The sequence below is a fragment of the Leptopilina boulardi genome, unplaced genomic scaffold, assembly GCF_019393585.1.
Source record: "Leptopilina boulardi isolate dan_hultmark-lab unplaced genomic scaffold, ZJU_Lbou_2.1 LbouV2_278, whole genome shotgun sequence".
NCBI classification, from domain to species: Eukaryota; Metazoa; Arthropoda; class Insecta; order Hymenoptera; family Figitidae; genus Leptopilina; species Leptopilina boulardi.
The window spans coordinates 2042375-2065526 of NW_026137838.1; the positions used below are offsets into that span (position 1 = coordinate 2042375).

The window sequence follows — 23152 nt, forward strand, 5'->3', positions numbered from 1 at the left end:
GACAAAAAATTTGCGAAATTTTCATATAGGCGTGTTAGTAGTAAAAGCGTACTTTAGTCAGACAGACTTTTCAGTGGAACAAGTAATTTTAAGTCAGACAAAATTTTTCCTTCTACATAAATATCGTCTAAGTAGTATAAAATTATTTCAGTCAGCCAATCAGTCAAAGAATTTGTAATAATATCAGGTAGAAAAAAGTACATAAATAGTCAGAAAAATTTTTCCCAATATTTTATCAGTAGTAAAAGTCTAGTTTCGTTAGACAAACTTTTCAGTAGAACAAATACTTTCTCCTCAAACAAAACGTTTCTAAAATTTACATAAATACTGTCTCAGTAGTAAAAGAATATTTTAGTCAGACGGTAACATGCAAACATTTTTTTTTTTTTTTTCATAAAAGCAAAACTTTTAGTTTGTAATAAAAGCTAAATATTTCTTTAAATTAAAAAAGTTTAAAAACTCTTTAAAAAATAGATATTTTAATAAGTACTTCAATTAAAAAGTTATTAATTTCAATTTCTTAGTTTTATAAAGAGATACACCAAAATATATCAAAGTCAATTATAATTTAAAAAGTTTTTAATTTTTTTATTAAATTTTTTTTATTAATTTATTATTTTATTTTTTATTTTTTATATTTGCCTCTATTTACAAGAAGTAAAATAGTAGAAAATAAAAAAATTTAATTTCTTATAACAATTTTCATAATATTAATATAAAAATGTACATATATATATTTCCATAATGTGAAATATTGAGGAAAATTGATGAGATAATGGAAAATGAAATTTATCATAGCAATGAACTAAATCTATCTCGATATATGTATATACATATATATATATATATGTGTATACGTCAGTGAAATTTTATTTAAATCAACTTACGGTTCAACCGAGAAGAGATGGAATATCTAATTTTCAGAAACGTACTTTCATTCGAAAACGTTCGCGTTTGCCGAGTCAACCGCAACAAAATAAACATGATTTTATAATATGTTAGCGGAATCGTAATTCCTGTGCCATCCATCCCCTTTATAGTAATGTTCACTTGATGTAAAATTTTCCATTTATTTAGCTTAGCTATATTTATTTAGCTGTGACTAAAATTCCATTTTGTTACAAATAATATCCAAAAGCCACCGTTTAAGAATTAAATATACAAAAAAATTAAAATAAAAATATTAAAAAAAAAAATAAATTAAATAATTTAAATAAATTGAATTGAAAAATTAAATTAATAAAATTATAGTGAAAAATAAAATTCAAGAAAAATTATAAATCTCACAATCAGTTGAGAAGTACAATCGAATTTATATATATATAAAATAACATGAACCGTGAATATCAAATCATAATGATAATTCCATTTATTCCAAATCATTTAATGTTAAATCAAGAGAAAGGGAATCAAAATGATATTGTTGAAATTGGAAACTGTATATTTATCTTATTCCCCCCTCTCTTTCTCTTTGTATATATATATATATATATATATCTATCTATCTAATTATGTTATGCACGCAAAGGTGCAGAGGCAAAATGTAGAATACTTTAAAAACGCGCAGGTAAATGCAGTCGTGCTTTCATCATCAGCATTTGAAAGCACTAATTTCTGTTAAAATGAAATTTAATTCAAGCTCAAAAACAAATAATAACTAAATAAAACTTATAGCAAACACGAATGACCAATTAGAAGTTTAAAATTTTAATGAGAGAGTTCCCCTTTTTAAACCTTCTAGATTTCACTCATTAATCTTCTATTTATAATTTTATTTTCAAATACATTTCTTTTATAGATTTTTTACATAAAAGAAAATCTCGGGAAAAAAATTATTTACTTTCATCATCGAAAATAGAAAAATAAAAAAAAATTAAATTTTGCCCAAAGAAAATTAATTTTCTAGTAATTTTAATAATGAAAAATTTTTTCAAACTAAAAGCATATTAGATAATTTTAAAAAATGCACGAAATTTGCTGAGGCAAATATTTGGATGAACTGAATATTTTTCTAAATTATCGCTAATAATAATTTAGCAATCTCAGCGATATTGGGGTAAAAAAAAATTTAGATAATTGATTTCAAGACATTTGTGAAACTATAGGTATATATATATATACATAACTTGAACTCGCCGCACAGAATATAGTTATGGGTATACCTAAAGTTTTAAACAGAATTCGTAATTATAAATCAACATTCGGAATATAATCAAAGAGAAGTGATTTGATTGGGAACTAAAATAAGCTTTCGAAAGCCGCAAACTATACCAATAATGGTTTGTTCAGTTGAACCAGCGGATTTCCCTCCAGAGTGCATCGCTGTTGAACTTGAAGCGGATGTTCTCTGCGGGACAGGAAGTCTAAAACTAAGTTCAAGTATATACCATAGCACGCGAAATTACGTTACACAGTAGTGATGTCGCTAATAATTGCAATAACGTTTGCAAAGTTTATCCCCCCCCCCCCGCTCCTAGAACCTTGATGCGAGAGTGGGCAAACTAAGCTCTAAAGTCAAAAGGGCAGTCACAGTGTATGTAGCTCTTATTGCATTCGAGTTCCTCAAAGAGAGGAGAACCTCGCACGTGTCAGCCACGTTATATTATCTATGTATATATATACCTGATATTTGCCTCGAGGAAAATACTTGCAACTTAAAAATCTTTTCAAAACCTTGCATAATACCATCATAGCTATGCAAATTTAAAGGCAGTACACAGAACCATAAAGACACAATTGACCATTCCTATGCTAAGTTAACCTGCACTATTCATCTAACTTTTGATAACGAATCGTCTTCAAAAAAAAAAACCTCTACAGCATATGCATTCTTTTCAAGCATGGAAAAAATTATTTATCTTTTTTATATTTTTTAACCTAACGTGTAAAACCTTCTTCATTTGTTGAATTTCATTAACCTGGATAGAAAAAATTTTATAGCACCTGTTGACTAATTACAACACAGAAAATTAAAAGGCATTAAAATAAGCTACAACGCTTCTTATTTTTATCCAATTTTTCTTATTTTAATCCATTTTGGTATTAAAATAAGCAAAATTGTATTAAAATAATAAGCGTTGCAGCTTATTTTAATGCCTTTTAATTTTCTGTGAAGCAATTAAACATCTGTTAAATAATTCATAGCAGTCTTGTTTTCTAATTTCTAATTTAGATTTGGAGAGTAAATGTAAATCATTAATTTACTACTGTAATAACATTATCATAAAATATGATTATTACACAATCCAACAACTATTTACTAAACTAATTGAGACTTGCCAAGAACATAATCATTAACTGAATTCCATTGGTATATTATATTTGAAAATTAAATTACAGAGGCTCGCAAAACAGTGGATTTTAATTAATGGATCGGCAACAATTTTGCCGCAAAAGTTCCAAAGAAATTTCTCCCAAAAAAAAAAAAAAAACGAAAATTGCTACCCATTGATTTTGATTCTAATATCCGAATCCATCAAAATTCGAAAACAAAATCTATCAGAAACAAAATAATTTGCAATTCTGATTCAAAATAGAATTACTTATTTTCGTAACCAGATTTTAAAAATATCGGATACTGTATTTAATTTTAGAACATTGTCTGAATTTTATTGGCATTAGATTTGAAAATTAAATATCAGAGGCTCATAAAACAGTGAATTTTAATCAGCAACAATTTGATCCGTACAAGTTCTAAGGAAATTTTTCCAGAAATCGAAAATTACTACCCATAATTTTGATTTTGATTCTAAAATCAGAATCAATGAAAGTTGGAAAACCAAACTAATCCTTGATTTGTATACAGCAGAATCAAAATTATAATTTGCAATTCCGATTCAAAATAAAGTTACCTGTTTCGCTCTAAATTTTACAAAAATCGGATCTAATTGTATTTAATTTTTAAACGTTACCATAATCTGAATTCCATTGGCATTAGATTTGAAAATTAAATATCAGAGGCTCATAAAACAGTGAATTTTAATCAGAGGATCAGCAACAATTTGATCCGTACAAGTTCTAAAGAAATTTTTCCAGAAAGCGAAAACTATTACCAATAATTTTGATTTTGATTTTGATTTTGAAATCAAAATCAACACAAAGTTCGAAAACAACCCAACATCTTTGACGTGTATATATCAGAACCAAATTTATAATTTGCAATTCTGATTCAAAATAGAATTACTTATTTTTGTAACTAGATTTTAAAAATATCGGATACTGTATTTAATTTTAGAACATTGTCTGAATTTCATTGGTATTAGATTTGAAAATTAAATATCAGAGGCTCATAAACCAGTGAATTTTAATCAGCAACAATTTGTCAGCACAAGTTCTAAGAAAATTTTTCCAGAAATCGAAAACTACTACCCATAATTTTGATTTTGATTCTAAAATCAGAATCAATCAAATTTGGAAAACCAAACTAATCCTTGATTTGTATACAGCAGAATCAAATTTATAATTTGCAATTCCGATTCAAAATAAAGTTACCTGTTTTGCTCTAAATTTTACAAAAATCGGATCTAATGTATTTAATTTTTGAACGTTAACCATAATCTGAATTCCATTGGCATCGGATTTGAAAATTAAATTTCAGAGGCTCATAAAACAGTGAATTTTAATCAGAGCAACAATTTTATCCGTACAAGTTCTAAAGAAATTTTTCCAGAAAGCAAAAACTATTACCCATAATTTTGATTTTGATATCAAAATCAACAAAAAGTTCGAAAACAACCCAACATCTTTGACTTGTATATATCAGAACCAAATTTATAATTTGCAATTCCGATTCAAAATGAAACTACCTAATTTTCGTTGCAGATTTTTAAAATATCGGATATTGTATTTAATTTACATAACCATAATCTAAATTCCATTGGCATTAGATTTGAAAATTAAATTACAGAGGCTCATACAAAACAGAAAACCTTAATCAGCAAGAATTTGGCGGTACAGGTTTCAAAAAAATTCCTCCAGAAAGCAAAAACTGCTACCCATTTTTGATTCTATAATCAAAATCGACCAAAGTTCGAAAAAAAACTAAGATTTATATATATATATCAGAATCAAAATAATTTGCGATTTAATTCCGATTCAAAAGAAAATAACTCTTCGTAAAAACAGAATCGAAAATGTATTTAATTTTACAATCCCCTATGAAAATTAATAAAGAGGATAATGAATAATCTTCGAGCGAACATACGGAAGATTCAGTCTCCTTATACTGGATCACTATACATGTTTTGTAAGTTCTATCATTTAATAATTCAACGATCCTAAAAGTATAATTACCCTTCTTCTTCTTCTTCATCATCATCTACACTACCCTGTTATATTGCCTCAGCTACTATTAAATTATTATTATTATTACCCATAAAAACCAACTTTTCTTTTATAAACTCTTTTTAAAATTGCAAATTTTTTTTAATATTTAATTTACAAATGGAAAATTTTCAAGGAAACCTACTCTCTTTTCAATTTTTTATCTAAAAATAAATATCATTTATTTTTTCTTATTGTAGTATGCTTTTATCATTTATATTGACAATGGAATTAGCAGTATTTTAATAAAAAAAAAAAAATTAAAAAAAAAAAATGACGTTAATGTAAAAAAAAAATTGTATTAAAGTACACGGCGGCTTTTGGTCAAAGGTTAATGTTTGCCCGAAGTGTTTCCTTTTACGCACACGGGCTTTAATTCCCTGAGAGTTCTCATTTGATGCAAGAAACCTGAATAGTCCGCATCTCACTCAAACGCCCCAGAATCAGTGAAATTTTTCTTTTCACTGAATTTCACAGACGACTCAGCTAGAATTTCCTTTGGTGCCTTATTTATATAAAAATATATATAGGCAAAAAAAAATATATATAAAATTATATATCTATATATATTTATTGACGTGTTCTCTGATGTATATATGTACAATTTACTTATACATATGAATAAGGGAAAGTGCACTCGAACATGGTATACACTTTGCTACCTATGAGGATTTCCTGAGTGTCGTCGAGCACGTTTCTTCAAGGATGGAGAGAGAGAGAGAGAGTAAAATAAAAAAAAGAACTATCAACCCAGGTTTCGCATACTTTGGAGATTTTATTCGACGCACGTTTATCTTTCGTTGCTGTGAAATGTACTGTGCAAGAATTAAATCCACCTTGATCGTGACGCAGTTGTAAACGATGCCTCGAATTTACGGTGGGGGATGAAGTCAATCAAATACGTGAAAATAAGAGAGAGAGAGAGAGAAAGAGACTAGTACGGGATTCGGAAGAGAAAACAATATTCTTTTTTTCATCTCCCCCTATCAGAAGAAGGAAATGTTTATTTTATAGGGTGCTAATCGTTTTACGGTGTTACTGGATTTACGGATAATTGCATCGAAAACGTTTCGCACATTATATAATTAATTGTCCCATTCACACATCGACCGCCAACAATCACAATAATTTCATTAATTGTTCCATTTTTTTTTCAAAGCATTATGAAAATTATCAATTATTAATTATTAATTATTAATTAGCAATTAGTCATTAAAATTACAGTATTTACACTGAGAAAAATATGCTATTGAATTAATTAGCATTTCTGCCAAAGGTATACAAAATTATTGATTCAAAAGCATATATGCTATAGAATCTATAAAATATTTTACAAATTTTATAGCATATCAATAATTTTTATACCTTTGGCAGAAATGCTGTTGATTCAATAGCATATTTTTCTCAGTGCTTATATAATTATTATAATTATTTGTATATTTGTAATTATTATTCAAATTATTTATAATTATAATAATTTTAAAGAACTCAATTTTTTTCTAAGTTTTTATCAAAGAAAATTTAAACTGACGCGGTAAATTGTATTTTTAACAGGTTATTTGGTGAAAACATGTAAATTTAGAAAGTTGCTGCTAAATTATACTTTTACTATGTAAAAAGTATAACTATAAAAGCTGCACTATCGCCTCGAGGAACTTAGTTACAAGTACCACTTCTCTTTTTTTCTTTTCTTTCATTTTTTTTTCTTTTTTTTCTTTTTTTTTTGAAGTTTCTCCACGAGTAAAAATCCTTTTTAAAGTTTTCTCACGTCTTTAAATACTCGGTTGAGAAAAAAATTTTTTCAAGTTAGTAAAAAATCAAAAAGCTCGGATTTCTGGGAAAAATTCATTTCACCATCTCTTTCCTTGCACAACGCAGTAATAATTAATAATAGAAAGGCACAGTTTAATTAATTTTCTGCATCTTGCAAACTTTATACAAAGTATTTGCCATCACAATGGAATAGAATAGAAATTATTGATTATATATTTTTTAATAAGAAATCCAATTAAAATCAATCAACAAGTGTTTATGCAATATGCAATTAATTATACTTGTTGTAAATTTTTTTGTCTACTAATTTTTATTTATTATTAAATTTAACTAAAGAAGAAAAAAGAAGATTAACACAAGTTTTCGAAACTATTTTCACTTGTTGTTATACAAATAATAAAACATCAATTCTATCGTATGAAACCAAAGAAAGTTTTTGCCACAAATTTAATCCTCCAATGAGTTTTGGAGAAAAGGTATAAAATTCGTTTGAAGTTTTCTTAAAGGAATTTTCAACTCTTATTTCTTTTGTTGTTTTCGTTACGTTTATGGGAGCAAGGGAAAACGAGAGAGAGAGAGAGAGAGACGATATGTTGTAACCACATTGCAGGGTTGAGAAGTTGAGATCAAAAGTGGTTGATTTTGTGTGTAAACGTTGCCCTCTGTTACGTCGAGTAATGGGACTTTAAAGGCTCTCTTGTCGTGCACAAGTGCGGTACTCGACAAACAAGATCTTCTTAATGAGTATAATCCGCAAATAATTATATCGTTTATATAATAATGCATCTAAGGAAATAATTTTGATAACATCGCAACATTTCAATTTCAAAATATATATTTTCAATATTCGAAATATGAAAAATAAACGATTTTACTGTATATATATGATTGTTAAAATCTCCCTTGAAGAAAAAGAAAAATCCCCGAAGAAAATGTTAAGCCTCAAAAGAAAATATTTTCAAGAAGAAGAAAAAATCTTGTTGAAAACAAGTTAAAAAAAAAAAACGAATCGGAAAAAATCCTAAGAAAGATTGCAAGTCTTAGAAATGTTGAAGGCTATATAAAGAAAGCACGTTTCAAGTTAAAGCGTCACTAGAAAAATTCTCAACAAAAGAATTTCATTTCTAAAAACGGAAACTGCGAACGTGTGTCACTGGACATATATACCTAAATCGAATGCTTCTGACTATATATATCTATATCTTCATGTCTCTATATATACTATATTGTAAATGACAAATTTCAACTGAAATTTGAAGCATTTAATACCAGACAGTTATGAACCACAAGAGACATTCTGACAAGCCTTTGACTCGCTAAGGTTGTTCCATTAAATGTACTCGGAGAGAGCACATCCTGACAATTACGTACTTGCTCGCTCCAGTTGTCATTCCTTGAATCTGTATCGCTTGTTAGACTCGTTGCTACTCGTTTTAAAATAAAAAATAAAAAAAAAAATATATATACGCGTCTCTCCCTTTTTATTCTTGAATTTAAATTTTCCACCAGCAACTTGCTATTTAACCAAGCGCATTTATTGTGAACCAGTTAATTCATATAAGCATTTTACACTTGTTCTCACAAATTCTTTAGAAATTTCTATGTATATACATTTGCAGTTTATCTCTCCAGCGAGAGATTTTCTTTATATCATCTAAATTTTTCACATGTTTCCATTTTCAAAATTACGTTACAATTTTTTTTTTTATAAATTAAAAAAGTCAAATATTTCTTTATTATTTATTTTTATTAATTTATTATTTTTTTATTTATTTATTATTTATTTAGAAAAAAGTTTTTTGCCAATATCGAAAGAATTTAAAAAAAAAAAATACCAAAAATTCTTTAACTCGAAATTTAAGGAAAATAAAATTTAAATACATTTAAAATTTCTATTTTGAAATAATTGAATTAAGATGTAAATTTATTGAAATCAATGTATTTAAATTGTAAATTTATTTGATTTTAAAATTCACGAAACTTTCCCAGAGAACCTTTAAAGGAAAATCAAAAACGAAGACGAAAGAGAGAGAGAGAGAGAGAGATTTTCATAAATGTTAATACAGCAAGTAAATCTTTGTGGTGAGCGAGCGCGGGTTTAAAAAAAGGGGGGTTTGAGGAAATTTAAAGGAGATTTTACTTGCGGTATCGTATAGATAAATAGAAAATGGATTCAGGATAAGGTCGAACTTGGAACTCGATAGTTATAAAGTTAAAGCAAAAGGAAAAGCGGGAGCCGCACTTCATCGTGACAGTGATTAATTGAACAAACCACACAACTCTCCCAACTCCTTACTATTTAGCTTATCCAAAATTTAGCACAACGATCTAACTATTTTGTATTTAATGTCCATACACGTTAACTAATCGTGTTAAATTGATAATGGAAATTTATTACACACTAATGACAACGCCATTTTCGGAAATCATTTTAATTTTAAATTCAAAAAAATTATTTTAACAAAAAAAATTGTTTTTTCCTCAGAAGAAAATTAATTATGTAATTTTTCATACTAAATTATTCCTCTTAAATCGAGAGGAATTTTCTTTTCAATTGAAAAAAAAAGTTCTTATGTAAAATTATTTTCAAAAATAATTAATTCTAGCAAATTAAGATAAAATTGAGTAAAAAAATTATTACGAACCATTTAATCCTGTATCAAACATCCATGCTCTGGGTATAATATCCAAGAGTCTGAAAAAGAAAAAAATAGTTAAAAAATTTATTTTCCAAACAATTTTATATAAATCTAATTACAATTCGCATAATTTTTAAAAAAACAAAAAATGGTGAGATAAAGAATTTTCAAAAAATGTCACAAACAAAATTTGTGAAAATGAAAAAATTTGATTAGAGAGTGAGAGAGAGAGAGAGAGAGAGAGAGAGGCTGTACGATCATTGTAATATATTCCAATTTTCAATCAATTCACTTCGATAGAAATAAATGGTATTTTATTCAATTATCGAGAAAGTGGATTTATTGTCATCTAGATTGTGATTTACTCACTCAATTGACGAATAAAAATTTGAAAACATTTCAGCATTAAAAGCGCGAAAGCAACAAAAAAAAAAGAAAAAAAATTCCCAATATTGAATTTAAACCTGTAAATTCCACTTTATACCAAACATTCCATCATGATTGAAAGTGTCAAAAGTCCTTTCCTTTGATTGAATCAAATCGAATTCTGATATATATATATATATATATATATATATATATATATATATATATATATATATATATATATATATATATATATATATATAAATAAATACTGATCAAGTTTGAACAGTAAATATATATATTATCGTTAAATTTTTTTTTATCTCCCATTGTATTTATATTCTCCAGCAAAACAAAAAAAAATATTTTTCAATTTAAAAAGAATATTCCACTTTTTAATTTACAATATTTTTTTTGTAAAATAATAATACATAATTCGCATTATTATTATTTTTATTTTTATTATTATTATTTTTATTATTATATTATTATATTATTATATTATTATATTATTATAATTATTAATTATTAATATTATATTATTATTTTTATTGTTATTATTATTAATTATTGTATAATTATATATAATTTATTATATTATTAATTACTTTGTAATAATGCATTACAATAATTTTTTTTTAACTGTCTAATAATTTTCAAGTGTATTTTGTTGTAAATTTGATTTTACATTAGCGCATGATATTTAAATTGAGACAGCAGTTTGCATAATTTAACGATAAGAGCCCTAATGAACTTCGCCACGTACGCCGAAAGCTATATGAAAATCGCTCCATTTCCCGTGACATAAATATTCTTAAATAAAAATTTTTAATTCAAATAAAAAAAAAATTTTTTTTTTTCCACCTCAAGAAATATTTTTTCCCGCACACTGAAAAAAAATTTATTTAATTCAAATAATTCATTTTACTATTATCAAATAAATATTTACTTGAACCAAATGATTATAATATTATTTTAGTCAATTAAATGTTATTTGTTTCAAATACAGAAATTATTGTTTCAAATATAATTTAATTAATTCAAATAAAAAAATTATTTAGTTCAAGTTTTATTTGATAATAGTCAATCGATTATTTGTATCAAATAAATTTTTTTTCAGTGGCACAAAAAATAATAATTATACTCTTTTTATTTTTCTCTCAATTATCTATCATCGAATTACGATAAATTATATTTATATAGTTTTTTTTTCTCTTTTTTTATTTCAATGACAGTTTAAAAAAGAGGATGTGATTTTTCAAAGGGGATTTTTGCTCCCTCTTGCTTAAAAGAATTGACGTGTGTAAAAGACATAAAAAATTAGAACATTGTCTCAGCTGCTCCTGCGCAAGAGACTTGACGATTTCTTCATCTCATTTCTTTTTTATCCTCAAGTCTTTTGCAGCTCAAAAAGGGGAAAAGAAAATGCGAGAGTTAGAGAGGAAAAGCCAATATATATATGGTTGTAAAGGGGAAAAAAAAAAAAAAAAAAAAAAAAAAGTTGCATATATCTATATTACCAAGGTGTGTGCGGTTGGTATTCTGAGATACGTCAAAACTACTTATGCGTTGATCTATTCTGAAGCATGTGCGAGAAGAAAGGTCCCATAGCAGTGTGGCTGCAGTGTGCAGGGATTATGATAAGATATTCACTGCTAGAAACAGCAAGAGAGAGTGAGAGAGAGAGAGAGAGGAATTTGCAGCTTCCCGGGTACCTAGAAGGTAATATAAGGAAACGCCGAAAGAAAATAGCTTGATCTTGACTTGGCTAAAGGAGGAGGAAAAGTAAAGGGGTTGAGGAGTGAAAAAGGAGTGATGTGATAGAGGAGAAGAGATATAGATAGGCGAGAGAGCAAGAAAAGTAAACGTAGTTCAAGATGAACTAAAAGGAGAGAAAGGAAAATTGGAAAGGAAACGAGAGGAAGAGAAGGGAAAAAAAAGGACCATCCACGTAATACAAACTCTCTGCCTATACCGATATCCCCCCTATATATATATAGCACTTTTATTTTATGACCAAATTATTCCTCAGCGAAATAATTCCATCTTCGCGCAAAAATGCTATACTGTATATTTATATATATAACCCTCTCACTCTATGTATATGCATAAAACCAGATTGTATTCTAAAATACAAATGAGAAAATTCTCTTTTTCTCAAATAAAATAGGATGAAATTTTTTGTGATTCAAGACATTCGTAAATTTTCCCTTTTTCACTGCCAAAAATATATACTATTCTTATTATCACATATTAAAAGAACCAAATATTATATATAAATAAATAAATTATTTTTTTGTACTAAATTAAAAAAAAAATGTTTATCTCTGTTTCAGATTTTCCAAGTTTCGTTGTTTCTATTACGAACGTTACGGCTGCCATTGGGAAAAAGGCAGTCTTATCTTGTACAATACGAAATTTAGGTCATTACAAGGTAAAATAAAAAAAAAAGTGCTTTTTAAATTTTTTATCTCCCGGAAAAATATTTTCACTAACAACTAAATTGTCCGACATGTGACATATCGCAAACGAATATAATAAGTAGTTACACAAATTCAAAAAAATATTTCTATATGGAAAAAAATACAATTTTAAAAATTGTTTTATATTTATATTGTTTAAAATCTGACAAATCGCTATTCAAGCTTTTTATTTGAATATATATATATATAAATTAATTATGTATTTACAACTAAAATTATAAATCCATATAAACAAATGTTAATTACACATGGGAAGATGATTAGCAAATTAATATGTGTCATTCATTTATAAATATGAATTTTCACATATCATCTATATAATTACTGTTATGTCCATTATATCCGAACAATGAAATCGATTCAATCAATTCGTAATTAATTTCAAATAATTGAAATATCCGACATGAACAATATGTTATAGTATATACATACTCCAATTACATATATATGTGAGATAATGAAATTAAAGTTTATTTTTTTGGCTTTTATAAATCGTTTTCGAGAATTCTAAAAAAAAATATTTGCATTTATTATTTTTAATAAAACCAAACTCTAAGTACATGAACATAATAATGTATTTTCATACATATCTTTTACTATAATTAGAAAAATTTCCCTTAAATATTATTTATTCAAAATATTTTAATAAAAATAACAAAATATTTATAATTAAATTAATTTAAAAAGAACAAGCAAACATTAATGATTTTTTAAATAAGCAGGACTTTTATTTTAACAAAACATTTAATTATCCACATAAATAAAAAAATATAATTCTACAAAACCTCATATGACGAGAATATAAAAGGAGAAAAGAGAATTTAAAGTGCTATACTAAAATAGTCTGTGATTGTACCAATTTATTGCAATGAGAAGCCCGCCTTTCGTTTGTCGGATAAAACCTACAAATTAAACAAACAGTTCTCCATAAACTCAAAAAACTTTTCTTCAAAGCAACATGTAAACTCGACTACTATAACTCATTTTTGCAATTATTCAAACTTTCTAAAATTATTATTTTCAAATCAATATATTATATCAAATAAAATATTTAAAAAACATAATAATTAAAATTAATTTAAATAAACAGTACATTAATTAAAAAAATTAAGGTCAATTAAAAAATGTGCAATTTTTAAATTTAAGAGATAAACCACCGGTAATAGAACCAAAGTCTTAACCCGGAAGTTGACTACAAAAAATTTATGGCGCACTTTTTGATTGGTCCAGCGGATGCTGAGCTACACTAGAAAACAAATTTGGAAAAAATTTAGAAAAATTAAATTTGCGAGATAATCGTTCCGGAATACCGCCAATAAAATAGGGAAAAAGTTTCGAACAAAATATGTATGGCGCACTTTTTGATTGGTCCAGTGGATGCTGAGCTACACTTAAAAATATTTTGGAAAAATTTCGAAAAATTAAATTTGCGAGATAATCGTTCGGGAATACCGCCATAGTGATTAAAAGAAAGTTCTGAACAAAAAATGCAGGGCGCACTTTTTGATTGGTCCAGCGGATGCTGAGCTACACTCAGATAAATTTTTTAAAAAATTTCGAAAATTTAAATTTGCGAGATAATTGATCGGGAATACCGCTAAAGTCTTTAGCAAAAAGTATCGAACAAAAAATGTATGGCGCACTTTTTGATTGGTCCAGCGGATGCTGAGCTACACTAGAAAACAAATTTGGAAAAAATTTAGAAAAATTAAATTTGCGATATAATCGTTCCGTAATACCGCCAATAAAATAGGGAAAAAGTTTCGAACAAAATATGTATGGCGCACTTTTTGATTGGTCCAGTGGATGCTGAGCTACACTAGAAAACAAATTTGGAAAAATTTACGAAAAATTAAGTTCGCGAGATAATGTCTCGGGAATACCGCCAAAAAAATTGCCAAAAAGTTCCGAACAAAATATGTATGGCGCACTTTTTGATTGGTCCAGCGGATGCTGAGCTACACTCAGATAAATTTTTTAAAAAATTTCGAAAAATTAAATTTGGGAGATAATTGATCGGGAATACCGCCAAAGTCTTAACCCGGGAGTCTCGAACAAAAAATGTATGGGGCACTTTTTGATTGGTCCAGTGGATGCTGAGATACACTAAAAAATATTTTGGAAAAATTTCGAAAAATTAAATTCGCTAGATAATTGATCGGGAATAACGCCATAGTGATTAGAAGAAAGTTCTGAACAAAAAATGTATGAGGCACTTTTTGATTGGTCCAGCGGATGCTGAGCTACACTCAGATGAATTTTTAAAAAAATTTCGAAAAATTAAATTTGCGAGATAATTGATCGGGAATACCGCTAAAGTCTTAACCCGGGAGTCTCGAACAAAAAATGTATGGCGCACTTTTTGATTGGTCCAGCGGATGCTGAGCTACACTCAGATAAATTTTTTAAAAAATTTCGAAAAATTAAATTTGCGAGATAATTGATCGGGAATACCGCCAAAGTCTTTAGCAAAAAGTAGCGAACAAAAAATGTATGGCGCACTTTTTGATTGGTCCAGCGGATGCTGAGCTACACTAGAAAACAAATTTGGAAAAATTTACGAAAAATTAAGTTCGCGAGATAATGTCTCGGGAATACCGCCAAAAAAATAGTCAAAAAGTTCCGAACAAAATATGTATGGCGCACTTTTTGATTGGTCCAGCGGATGCTGAGCTACACTAGAAAACAAATTTGGAGAAAATTTAGAAAAATTAAATTTGCAAAATAATGGTTCCGGAATACCGCCAATAAAATAGGGAAAAAGTTTTGAACAAAATATGTATGGCGCACTTTTTGATTGGTCCAGCGGATGCTGAGCTACACTTAAAAATATTTTGGAAAAATTTTCGAAAAATTAAATTTTCCAGATAATCGTTCGGGAATACCGCCAAAGTCTTAAGCAAAAAGTAGCGAACAAAAAATGTATGGCGCACTTTTTGATTGGTCCAGCGGATGCTGAGCTACACTAGAAAACAAATTTGGAAAAAATTTAGAAAAATTAAATTTGCGAGATAATCGTTCTGGAATACCGCCAATAAAATAGGGAAAAAGATTCGATCAAAATATGTATGGCGCACTTTTTGATTGGTCCAGTGGATGCTGAGCTACACTTAAAAATATTTTGGAAAAATTTTCGAAAAATTAAATTTGCGAGATAATCGTTCGGGAATACCGCCATAATGATTAGAAGAAAGTTCTGAACAAAAAATGTATGGGACACTTTTTGATTGGTCCAGCGGATGCTGAGCTACACTTAAAAATATTTTGGAAAAATTTTCGAAATATTAAATTTTCCAGATAATCGTTCAAGAATACCGCCAAAGTCTTTAGCAAAAAGTAGCGAACAAAAAATGTATGGCGCACTTTTTGATTGGTCCAGCGGATGCTGAGCTACACTAGAAAACAAATTTGGAAAAAATTTAGAAAAATTAAATTTGCGAGATAATCGTTCTGCAATACCGACAATAAAATGGGGAAAAAGTTTCGAACAAAATATGTATGGCGCACTTTTTGATTGGTCCAGCGGATGCTGAGCTACACTCAGATAAATTTTTTAAAAAATTTCGAAAAATTAAATTTTCCAAATAATCGTTCGGGAATACCACCAAAATCTTTAGCAAAAAGTAGCGAACAAAAAATGTATGGCGCACTTTTTGATTGGTACAGCGGATGCTGAGCTACACTAGAAAACAAATTTGGAAAAAATTTAGAAAAATTAAATTAGCGATATAATCGTTCCGTAATACCGCCAATAAAATAGGGAAAAAGTTTCGAACAAAATATGTATGGCGCACTTTTTGATTGGTCCAGTGGATGCTGAGCAACACTTAAAAATATTTTGGAAAAATTTTCGAAAAATTAAATTTGCGAGATAATCGTTCATGAATACCGCCATAGTGATTAGAAGAAAGTTCTGAACAAAAAATGTATAGCGCACTTTTTGATTGGTCCAGCGGATGCTGAGCTACACTAGAAAACAAATTTGGAAAAAATTTAGAAAAATTAAATTTGCGAGATAATCGTTCCGGAATACCGCCAATAAAATAGGGAAAAAGTTTCGAACAAAATATGTATGGCGCACTTTTTGATTGGTCCAGTGGATGCTGAGCTACACTTAAAAATATTTTGGAAAAATTTTCGAAAAATTAAATTTGCGAGATAATCGTTCGGGAATTCCGCCATAGTGATTAGAAGAAAGTTTTGAACAAAATATGTATAGCGCACTTTTTGATTGGTCCAGCGGATGCTGAGCTACACTAGAAAACAAATTTGGAAAAAATTTCGAAAAATTAAATTTTTCAGATAATCGTTCGGGAATACCTCCAAAGTCTTTAGCAAAAAGTAGCGAACAAAAAATGTATGGCGCACTTTTTGATTGGTCCAGCGGATGCTGAGCTACACTAGAAAACAAATTTGGAAAAAATTTAGAAAAATTAAATTTTCAAGATAATCGTTCTGGAATACCGCCAATAAAATAGGGAAAAAGTTTCGAACAAAATATGTATGTCGCACTTTTTGATTGGTCCAGTGGATGCTGAGCTACACTTAAAAATATTTTGGAAAAGTTTTCGAAAAATTAAATTTGCGAGATAATCGTTCAGGAATACCGCCATAATGATTAGAAGTAAGTTCTGAACAAAAAATGTATGGCGCACTTTTTGATTGGTCCAGCGGATGCTGAGCTACACTTAAAAATATTTTGGAAAAATTTTCAAAAAATTAAATTTTCCAGATAATCGTTCGGGAATACCGCCAAAGTCTTAACCCGGGAGTCTCGAACAAAAAATGTATGGGGCACTTTTTGATTGGTCCAGCGGATGCTGAGCTACACTAGAAAACAAATTTGGAAAAAATTTAGAAAAATTAAATCTGCGATATAATCGTTCCGTAATACCGCCAATAAAATAGGGAAAAAGTTTCGAACAAAATATGTATGGCGCACTTTTTGATTGGTCCAGTGGATGCTGAGCTACACTTAAAAATATTTTGGAAAAATTTTCGAAAAATTAAATTTGCGAGATAATCGTTCATGAATACCGCCATAGTGATTAGAAGAAAGTTCTGAACAAAAAATGTATAGCGCACTTTTTGATTGGTCCAGCGGATGCTGAGCTACACTAGAAAACAAATTTGGAAAAAATTTAGAAAAATTAAATTTGCGAGATAATCGTTCCGGAATACCGCCAATAAAATAGGGAAAAAGTTTCGAACAAAATATGTATGGCGCACTTTTTGATTGGTCCAGTGGATGCTGAGCTGCACTTAAAAATATTTTGGAAAAATTTCGAAAAATTAAATTTTTCAGATAATCGTTCGGGAATACCTCCAAAGTCTTTAGCAAAAAGTAGCGAACAAAAAATGTATGGCGCACTTTTTGATTGGTCCAGCGGATGCTGAGCTACACTAGAAAACAAATTTGGAAAAAATTTAGAAAAATTAAATTTGCAAGATAATCGTTCTGGAATACCGCCAATAAAATAGGGAAAAAGTTTCGAACAAAATATGTATGTCGCACTTTTTGATTGGTCCAGTGGATGCTGAGCTACACTTAAAAATATTTTGGAAAAGTTTTCGAAAAATTAAATTTGCGAGATAATCGTTCAGGAATACCGCCATAATGATTAGAAGTAAGTTCTGAACAAAAAATGTATGGCGCACTTTTTGATTGGTCCAGCGGATGCTGAGCTACACTTAAAAATATTTTAGAAAAATTTTCAAAAAATTAAATTTTCCAGATAATCGTTCGGGAATACCGCCAAAGTCTTAACCCGGGAGTCTCGAACAAAAAATGTATGGGGCACTTTTTGATTGGTCCAGCGGATGCTGAGCTACACTTAAAAATATTTTGGAAAAATTTTCAAAAAATTAAATTTTCCAGATAATCGTTCGGGAATACCGCCAAAGTCTTTAGCAAAAAGTAGCGAACAAAAATGTATGGCGCACTTTTTGATTGGTCCAGCGGATGCTGAGCTACACTAGAAAACAAATTTGGAAAAAATTTAGAAAAATTAAATTTGCGAGATACTCGTTCCGGAATACCGCCAATAAAATAGGGAAAAAGTTTTGAACAAAATATGTATGGCGCACTTTTTGATTGGTCCAGTGGATGCTGAGCTACACTTAAAAATATTTTGGAAAAATTTTCGTAAAATTAAATTTGCGAGATAATCGTTCGGGAATTCCGCCATAGTGATTAGAAGAAAGTTCTGAACAAAAAATGTATGGGGCACTTTTTGATTGGTCCAGCGGATGCTGAGCTACACTTAAAAATATTTTGGAAAAATTTTCAAAAAATTAAATTTTCCAGATAATCGTTCGGAAATACCGCCAAAGTCTTTAGCAAAAAGTAGCGAACAAAAAATGTATGGCGCACTTTTTGATTGGTCCAGCGGATGCTGAGCTACACTAGAAAACAAATTTGGAAAAATTTACGAAAAATTAAGTTCGCGAGATAATGTCTCGGGAATACCGCCAAAAAAATAGTCAAAAAGTTCCGAACAAAATATGTATGGCGCACTTTTTGATTGGTCCAGCGGATGCTGAGCTACACTAGAAAACAAATTTGGAGAAATTTTAGAAAATTTAAATTTGCAAAATAATCGTTCCGGAATACCGCCAATAAAATAGGGAAAAAGTTTCGAACAAAATATGTATGGCGCACTTTTTGATTGGTCCAGCGGATGCTGAGCTACACTCAGATAAATTTTTTAAAAAATGTCGAAAAATTAAATTTGCGAGATTATTGATCGGGAATACCGCCAAAGTCTTAACCCGGGAGTCTCGAACAAAAAATGTATGGGGCACTTTTCGATTGGTCCAGCGGATGCTAAGCTACACTTAAAAATATTTTGGAAAAATTTTCGAAAAATTAAATTTTCCAGATAATCGTTCGGGAATACCGCCAAAGTCTTTAGCAAAAAGTAGCGAACAAAAAATGTATGGCGCACTTTTTGATTGGTCCAGTGGATGCTGAGCTACACTTAAAAATATTTTGTAAAAATTTTCGAAAAATTAAATTTGCGAGATAATCGTTCGGGAATACCGCTAAAGTCTTAACCCGGGAGTCTCGAACAAAAAATGTATGGCGCACTTTTTGATTGGTCCAGCGGATGCTGAGCTACACTCAGATAAATTTTTTAAAAAATGTCGAAAAATTAAATTTGCGAGATAATTGATCGGGAATACCGCCAAAGTCTTAACCCGGGAGTCTCGAAAAAAAAATGTATGGGGCACTTTTTGATTGGTCTAGCGGATGCTGAGCTCCACTTAAAAATATTTTGGAAAAATTTTCGAAAAATTAAATTTTCCAGATAATCGTTCGGGAATACCGCCAAAGTCTTTAGCAAAAAGTAGCGAACAAAAAATGTATGTCGCACTTTTTGATTGGTCCAGCGGATGCTGAGCTACACTAGAAAACAAATTTGGAAAAAATTTAGAAAAATTAAATTTGCGAGATACTCGTTCCGGAATACCGCCAATAAAATAGGGAAAAAGTTTCGAACAAAATATGTATGGCGCACTTTTTGATTGGTCCAGTGGATGCTGAGCTACACTTAAAAATATTTTGGAAAAATTTTCGAAAAATTAAATTTGCGAGATAATCGTTCGGGAATACCGCTAAAGTCTTAACCCGGGAGTCTCGAACAAAAAATGTATGGCGCACTTTTTGATTGGTCCAGCGGATGCTGAGCTACACTTAAAAATATTTTGGAAAAATTTTCGAAAAATTAAATTTTCCAGATAATCGTTCGGGAATACCGCCAAAGTCTATAGCAAAAAGTAGGAACAAAAAATGTATGGCGCACTTTTTGATTGGTCCAGCGGATGCTGAGCTACACTAGAAAAAAAATTTGGAAAAAATTTAGAAAAATTAAATTTGCGAGATAATCGTTCCGGAATACCGCCAATAAAATAGGGAAAAAGTTTCGAACGAAATATGTATGGCGCACTTTTTGATTGGTCCAGCGGATACTGAGCTACACTAGAAAACAAATTTGGAAAAATTTACGAAAAATTAAGTTCGCGAGATAATGTCTCGGGAATACCGCCAAAAAAATAGGGAAAAAGTTTCGAACAAAATATGTATGGCGCACTTTTTGATTGGTCCAGTGGATGCTGAGCTACACTAGAAAACAAATTTGGAGAAAATTTAGAAAAATTAAATTTGCAAAATAATCGTTCCGGAATACCGCCAATAAAATAGGGAAAAAGTTTCGAACAAAATATGTATGGCGCACTTTTTGATTGGTCCAGTGGATGCTGAGATACACTTAAAAATATTTTGGAAAAATTTCGAAAAATTAAATTCGCTAGATAATCGTTCGGGAATAACGCCATAATGATTAGAAGAAAGTTCTGAACAAAAAATGTATGGCGCACTTTTTGATTGGTCCAGCGGATGCTGAGCTACACTAGAAAACAAATTTGGAAAAAATTTAGAAAAATTAAATTTGCGAGATACTCGTTCCGGAATACCGCCAATAAAATAGGGAAAAAGTTTCGAACAAAATATGTATGGCGCACTTTTTGATTGGTCCAGTGGATGCTGAGCTACACTTAAAAATATTTTGGAAAAAATTTCGAAAAATTAAATTTGCGAGATAATCGTTCGGGAATACCGCTAAAGTCTTAACCCGGGAGTCTCGAACAAAAAATGTATGGCGCACTTTTTGATTGGTCCAGCGGATGCTGAGCTACACTTAAAAATATTTTGGAAAAATTTTCGAAAAATTAAATTTTCCAGATAATCGTTCGGGAATACCGCCAAAGTCTATAGCAAAAAGTAGGAACAAAAAATGTATGGCGCACTTTTTGATTGGTCCAGCGGATGCTGAGCTACACTAGAAAAAAAATTTGGAAAAAATTTAGAAAAATTAAATTTGCGAGATAATCGTTCCGGAATACCGCCAATAAAATAGGGAAAAAGTTTCGAACGAAATATGTATGGCGCACTTTTTGATTGGTCCAGCGGATACTGAGCTACACTAGAAAACAAATTTGGAAAAATTTACGAAAAATTAAGTTCGCGAGATAATGTCTCGGGAATACCGCCAAAAAAATAGGGAAAAAGTTTCGAACAAAATATGTATGGCGCACTTTTTGATTGGTCCAGTGGATGCTGAGCTACACTAGAAAACAAATTTGGAGAAAATTTAGAAAAATTAAATTTGCAAAATAATCGTTCCGGAATACCGCCAATAAAATAGGGAAAAAGTTTCGAACAAAATATGTATGGCGCACTTTTTGATTGGTCCAGTGGATGCTGAGATACACTTAAAAATATTTTGGAAAAATTTCGAAAAATTAAATTCGCTAGATAATCGTTCGGGAATAACGCCATAATGATTAGAAGAAAGTTCTGAACAAAAAATGTATGGCGCACTTTTTGATTGGTCCAGCGGATGCTGAGCTACACTAGAAAACAAATTTGGAAAAAATTTAGAAAAATTAAATTTGCGAGATACTCGTTCCGGAATACCGCCATAGTGATTAGAAGAAAGTTCTGAACAAAAAATGTATGGCGCACTTTTTGATTGGTCCAGTGGATGCTGAGCTACACTTAAAAATATTTTGGAAAAATTTTCGAAAAATTAAATTTGCGAGATAATCGTTCGGGAATACCGCCATAATGATTAGAAGAAAGTTCTGAACAAAAAATGTATGGCGCACTTTTTGATTGGTCCAGCGGATGCTGAGCTACACTAGAAAACAAATTTGGAAAAAATTTAGAAAAATTAAATTTGCGAGATACTCGTTCCGGAATACCGCCAATAAAATAGGGAAAAAGTTTTGAACAAAATATGTATGGCGCACTTTTTGATTGGTCCAGTGGATGCTGAGCTACACTTAAAAATATTTTGGAAAAATTTTCGAAAAATTAAATTTGCGAGATAATCGTTCGGGAATTCCGCCATAGTGATTAGAAGAAAGTTCTGAACAAAAAATGTATGGCGCACTTTTTGATTGGTCCAGCGGATGCTGAGCTACACTTAAAAATATTTTGGAAAAATTTTCGAAATATTAAATTTTCCAGATAATCGTTCGGGAATACCGCCAAAGTCTTTAGCAAAAAGTAGCGAACAAAAAATGTATGTCGCACTTTTTGATTGGTCCAGCGGATGCTGAGCTACACTAGAAAACAAATTTGGAAAAATTTTAGAAAAATTAAATTTGCGAGATAATCGTTCTGGAATACCGCCAATAAAATAGGAAAAAAGTTTTGAACAAAATATGTATGGCGCACTTTTTGATTGGTCCAGTGGATGCTGAGCTGCACTTAAAAATATTTTGGAAAAATTTCGAAAAATTAAATTTTCCAGATAATCGTTCGGGAATACCGCCAAAGTCTTTAGCAAAAAGTAGCGAACAAAAAATGTATGTCGCACTTTTTGATTGGTCCAGCGGATGCTGAGCTACACTAGAAAACAAATTTGGAAAAAATTTAGAAAAATAAAATTTGCGAGATAATCGTTCTGGAATACCGCCAATAAAATAGGGAAAAAGTTTCGAACAAAATATGTATGGCGCACTTTTTGATTGGTCCAGTGGATGCTGAGCTACACTTAAAAA

General features: G+C 29.6%; 2 protein-coding genes across 4 annotated transcripts in view; one reads left to right on the forward strand and one right to left on the reverse strand.

The window, feature by feature from the left end:
• The window catches only part of LOC127282067 (caldesmon-like), a 329462-nt gene that overhangs the window by 258145 nt on the left and 48165 nt on the right, over positions 1 to 23152 (reverse strand). Inside the window, exon 5 of the transcript XR_007843138.1 lies at positions 9741 to 9790. The gene's annotated coding sequence lies outside the window, so the exon portion shown is untranslated. The remainder of the gene's footprint in view (positions 1 to 9740; positions 9791 to 23152) is intronic.
• Positions 1 to 23152, forward strand: part of LOC127282074 (lachesin-like) — a 121634-nt gene that overhangs the window by 42292 nt on the left and 56190 nt on the right. For all 3 annotated transcript variants that reach the window (XM_051306157.1, XM_051306156.1, XM_051306155.1), the window contains exon 3: positions 12437 to 12534. In XM_051306157.1, the coding sequence (XP_051162114.1) occupies positions 12437 to 12534 (98 nt within the window). The remainder of the gene's footprint in view (positions 1 to 12436; positions 12535 to 23152) is intronic.